At 40.0% G+C, this 4,110-nt stretch overlaps 1 protein-coding gene across 1 annotated transcript; it reads right to left on the minus strand.

The window, feature by feature from the left end:
- Positions 1–1,343: 1,343 nt before the first annotated feature.
- Positions 1,344–2,291, minus strand: LOC126060980 (olfactory receptor 6M1-like). Its single transcript, XM_049857382.1, has one exon. The coding sequence runs from the start codon at positions 2,289–2,291 to the stop codon at positions 1,344–1,346; it is 948 nt and encodes a 315-aa protein (XP_049713339.1).
- Between the last annotated feature and the right edge of the window lie 1,819 nt (positions 2,292–4,110).

Here is a 4,110-nt window from a genome sequence, read left to right on the forward strand (position 1 = left end):
TTACCACACCAACCACCACAAGGTATGCAGAGAAAAATAGTAATATAGAGACCATATGACCCCTGAGAGAGAAAGAGAGTGATTAGGCATTTAGAAGTTATAAGAATGCCTGTCTTGGTTCCTTAAGAATTTCTAGTTTCTGCTTCTAGTCTCTTAGCAGGTCTGGCTATTTTTTCTCTTCTGGGGTTCCATGTTATCCTGATTATTATAAGAAATACAGATTTCGTTTAAGCTAGCTTGATTAGTTTTTTTTCTCAACCAAATGAATCCTAAGATTTACAACTTTCTGTTTATGATGGACACATTGGCCAGTTGCCATAGATGGTCCATCTTACTAGTGATCAATTATATCCCCTGAATAACTAGCTTTCTTTTCAAACCAATGGCCTCTCGAAGTCTATGATGACTGTGTCCCACTCCCAGTATGCTCTGATTAACCAGGCTGTTAGGTCAGGCAGAGAACACTTCTGGTTTCAGAAAATATGGATAACTTCCTGTTTTCTTCTGTTTCCCCTCTTCAGCTTCTTCCCCTTCCATGCTTGATGATATCATGAGGTGTTAAAGGAGACGAAAGTTCACATTCTCTAAAGTTCTGCCACTTACCGGTGCTTTGGCCTGGTGCAAAATGTTTAACCTTGGTGAACCTCAGTTTTCTTATCTGTAAATGGGTGTATTAATAATATCAGATTCTCAAGGTTGTTAAGAAGATTAAAAGAGAGATATATGTATACATTTAAGTGCATTGTGCCATCCCTGGGTTATATTACTCCTCTTTCTTGTTGCTGATGGTGGTGGTGTTTTGTTGTTATGGTGGTGGTGTTTTGTTGTTATGTATAGTATTTAGCTGTGAGAGATGAAACCGAACATTTTGGCATATCTGAAAAGCCCCAGTAAACTGTGTCTGTTCTTAACTGCATGTGGTTGGATTCCTTAGACTATTTTGATTAAGCCTATAATAACAAAACAAGAAAAGGAAAGCACAAACTATGTTTCCCACTTTCCAGAAGAGAAAACTAAGGTCCAGATAGGCTAAGTGTCTCTTGATTAAAAAAATAGTACTAGAACCAGGCTTAAGATTCAGGTTTTCTGACTTACCTGCTTTTTCATTAATCCATGGTAGTCCACGTGTGAGGCAATCCAATAAGAGAGCTGAGAACAATGTTGTTATCTTTGTGGCTGAATTGCCTCCTCTGGATCTTAACTACAAGACTTTGCCTCTGATGTGGCACCACCCCTATTTATAGCTTCCTACACATCTTAGATCTCTGGTTTTCAAACATGCCTTTCTCCACACTGAGTCAAAAAGTTGAAAATAATCATTCTGAGAAAATGTCATGAATGTTTCAAGTTCTCTTGTGCAATAAGGACATGAGCCTGTTGATTGCTTCTCTTAAGACTTCCTTTACCTTTTGATTTCTCAAACTGTAAATGAAGGGATTCAGAAGAGGGGTCACCATTGTGGTAAGGACAGCAGTCGCCTTGTCAACATCCAGCAGATGGCTCTGGCTGGGCCTGACATACATGAAGATGTTGCTTCCATAGGCAATGGAGACAACGGTGATGTGAGAAGCACAGGTAGAAAAGGCCTTCTGCTGTCCTTGGGCTGAGGGAATGCGCAAGATGGTAGAGAAGATATAGGTGTAGGACACAGTGGTGAGAACCAGTGATGTCAGGAGGATGAGGGAAGATAAGAGGAAGTTTATCATCTCAATGAAATGAGTATCAATACAGGCCACCTGTAGCAGAGGGGCGATGTCACAGAAGAAATGATGAATTTCCTTAAAGCAGAAAGGTAACCTGGAAATCACAATAGCTGGATACAGCACTGATAGGAAAGCTCCCACCCAACAGCCCAGAACCAGCAGAAGGCAGACTCTACTGTTCATGATGATGGTGTAGTGCAGGGGGTTACAGATGGCCACATAGCGGTCAAAGGACATGACAGCCAAGAGGATGAACTCCCCTGTCCCCAAGAAGAAATAGAAATATGTTTGAGTGATGCAGCCAGCAAGGGATATGGTTTTTCTCTCCTGTAAGAGACAAGCTAGCAACTTCGGGGCAGTGGTAGTTGTGAATAGAATGTCTAAAAAGGACAAATTACTGAGGAAGAAGTACATTGGGGTTTGGAGGTGATTATCAGCCCAGATTAGGGAAATGATGGCAATATTTCCTGTGAGAGTAAGCATATAAGTAAACAAGAGAACTGCAAAGAGGGAAATTCGAAGCTTCTGGAGAACAGGGAAGGCGGTCAGGGTAAATTCGGTCACTGCGGTCTGATTTTGCACATTCATTGCACCGAATTGTTAGTGGGCAGCATGTCTCCGAAAAAAAATGTAAAACATAAAGAGATGAAAATCAAATTAGGTAAGTATTTAACTCTCAACATCCGTAATAAGGGTAAAGCAGAAAACAGTCTGTATCGGAATCAAGCGTGATTTGTTCTAGTCCTGTCCCTGATCCTAATAAATGTGGAATCTAGGAAAAATTGCATTACTTCTTCAAACCTCAGTATTCTCATATTTAAAATTTTTCATTGAATGAAATTATGTCCATGGTCTCCATCAAGTTTTTATGATTTTATTCTTTTACAAAAGCCCCTGCCACTGTTCTACTCTTTTCCCAACTAGCTGTGTGCCTGAGAGGCAGATTTAACAGGAGATCCAGTCATTAGATCTAGAAAATGGAGACAGGGGATATTAGTAAAAGTTGAATTGTTTTTCTTGGTTATTTTAACTTTTAGGGTATCTTCCAAATCAATGTGTAGAAACTATGAATGCTTGGCAGGATACTGACAAAAGGGATATTTGTACTTGTCTCTACCCACTTCCGTCATTGGTACTATGTGCTGAGTATCAATGTCATGTCTCGTTGGACAACAAGTAATTCTGATGCAATAATAATTGATCTCTCCATAAGGTCACGTAGTTTTTCTTTCCTATAATGATACGAACTTTTTGATGTCTACACTGTTACAGAAAAAGTAGATCCATGATATATGGTTCATAATTTGCATAAGCAATTTTACGTACTTGTGAAAAATTGTCTTTCAGAAAAATGGTCAGTGTGTTTCTTCTTTGTTCCTCAAAAATGTTACATCTGTGGCAACGTCTAGGAGAATGAGCAATTCGACTGATTATTACAGGTTCTCTGAAACGGATCTCTTATACTTTATATTGTTTTCAGCCATTTGGAGAGGAAGTTATTTCTTAAAACCATAAGTATTTGCCATTGTGTTGATTCTGACTCATGGTGACTCCATGTGTGCAGAGTAGAGCTGTGCTCCATACAGTTTTCATGGCTGTGACATTTTGGAAGCAGATCACCAGGCTTTTCTTCTGAGGTGCTCCTGGATGTGTTTGAACTGCCAACCTTTTGGTTAACAGTCCAGCAATGGCTGTGCCACCCGGGGGATCCTGATCATTTTTAGCAATGCAAAAAAAAAAAAAAAAAAAAAATGGTGGAGTAAGAAACACAGGCAGGCAGATGGTATTTAACAAACTCAGCTTTATCTCTGAATATTGCTTAACTTTGCTGACATCTGCATTGCATGTCCCTATAGTTCAATTGAAGCTTTGTCTATTGCTATATAATTTTGTGGCTAATTTTTTTGTTGTTGTTGTTACATGTGTTTTTTTTTATTAGTATTTTTTTATTAACTTTTATTGAGCTTCAAGTGAACGTTTACAAATCAAGTCAAACTGTCACATATAAGTTTATAAACACTTTACTCCGTACTCCCACTTGCTCTCCCCCTAATGAGTCAGCCCTTCCAGTCTCTCCTTTCGTGACAATTTTGCCAGCTCCCCACTCTCTCTATCCTCCCATCCCCCCTCCAGACAGGAGATGCCAACACAGTCTCAAGTGTCCACCTGATACAAATAGCTCACTCTTCATCAGCATCTCTCTCCTACCCACTGTCCAGTCCCTTCCATGTCTGATGAGTTGTCTTTGGGAATAGTTCCTGTCCTGGGCCAACAGAAGGTTTGGGGACCATGACTGCTGGGATTCCTCTAGTCTCAGTCAGACCATTAAGTATGGTCTTTTTGTGAGAATTTGGGGTCTGAATCCCACTGTTCTCCTGCTCCCTCAGGGGTTCTCTGTTGTGCTCCC

Source organism: Elephas maximus, chromosome 17, assembly GCF_024166365.1.
Source record: "Elephas maximus indicus isolate mEleMax1 chromosome 17, mEleMax1 primary haplotype, whole genome shotgun sequence".
NCBI classification, from domain to species: domain Eukaryota; kingdom Metazoa; phylum Chordata; class Mammalia; order Proboscidea; family Elephantidae; genus Elephas; species Elephas maximus.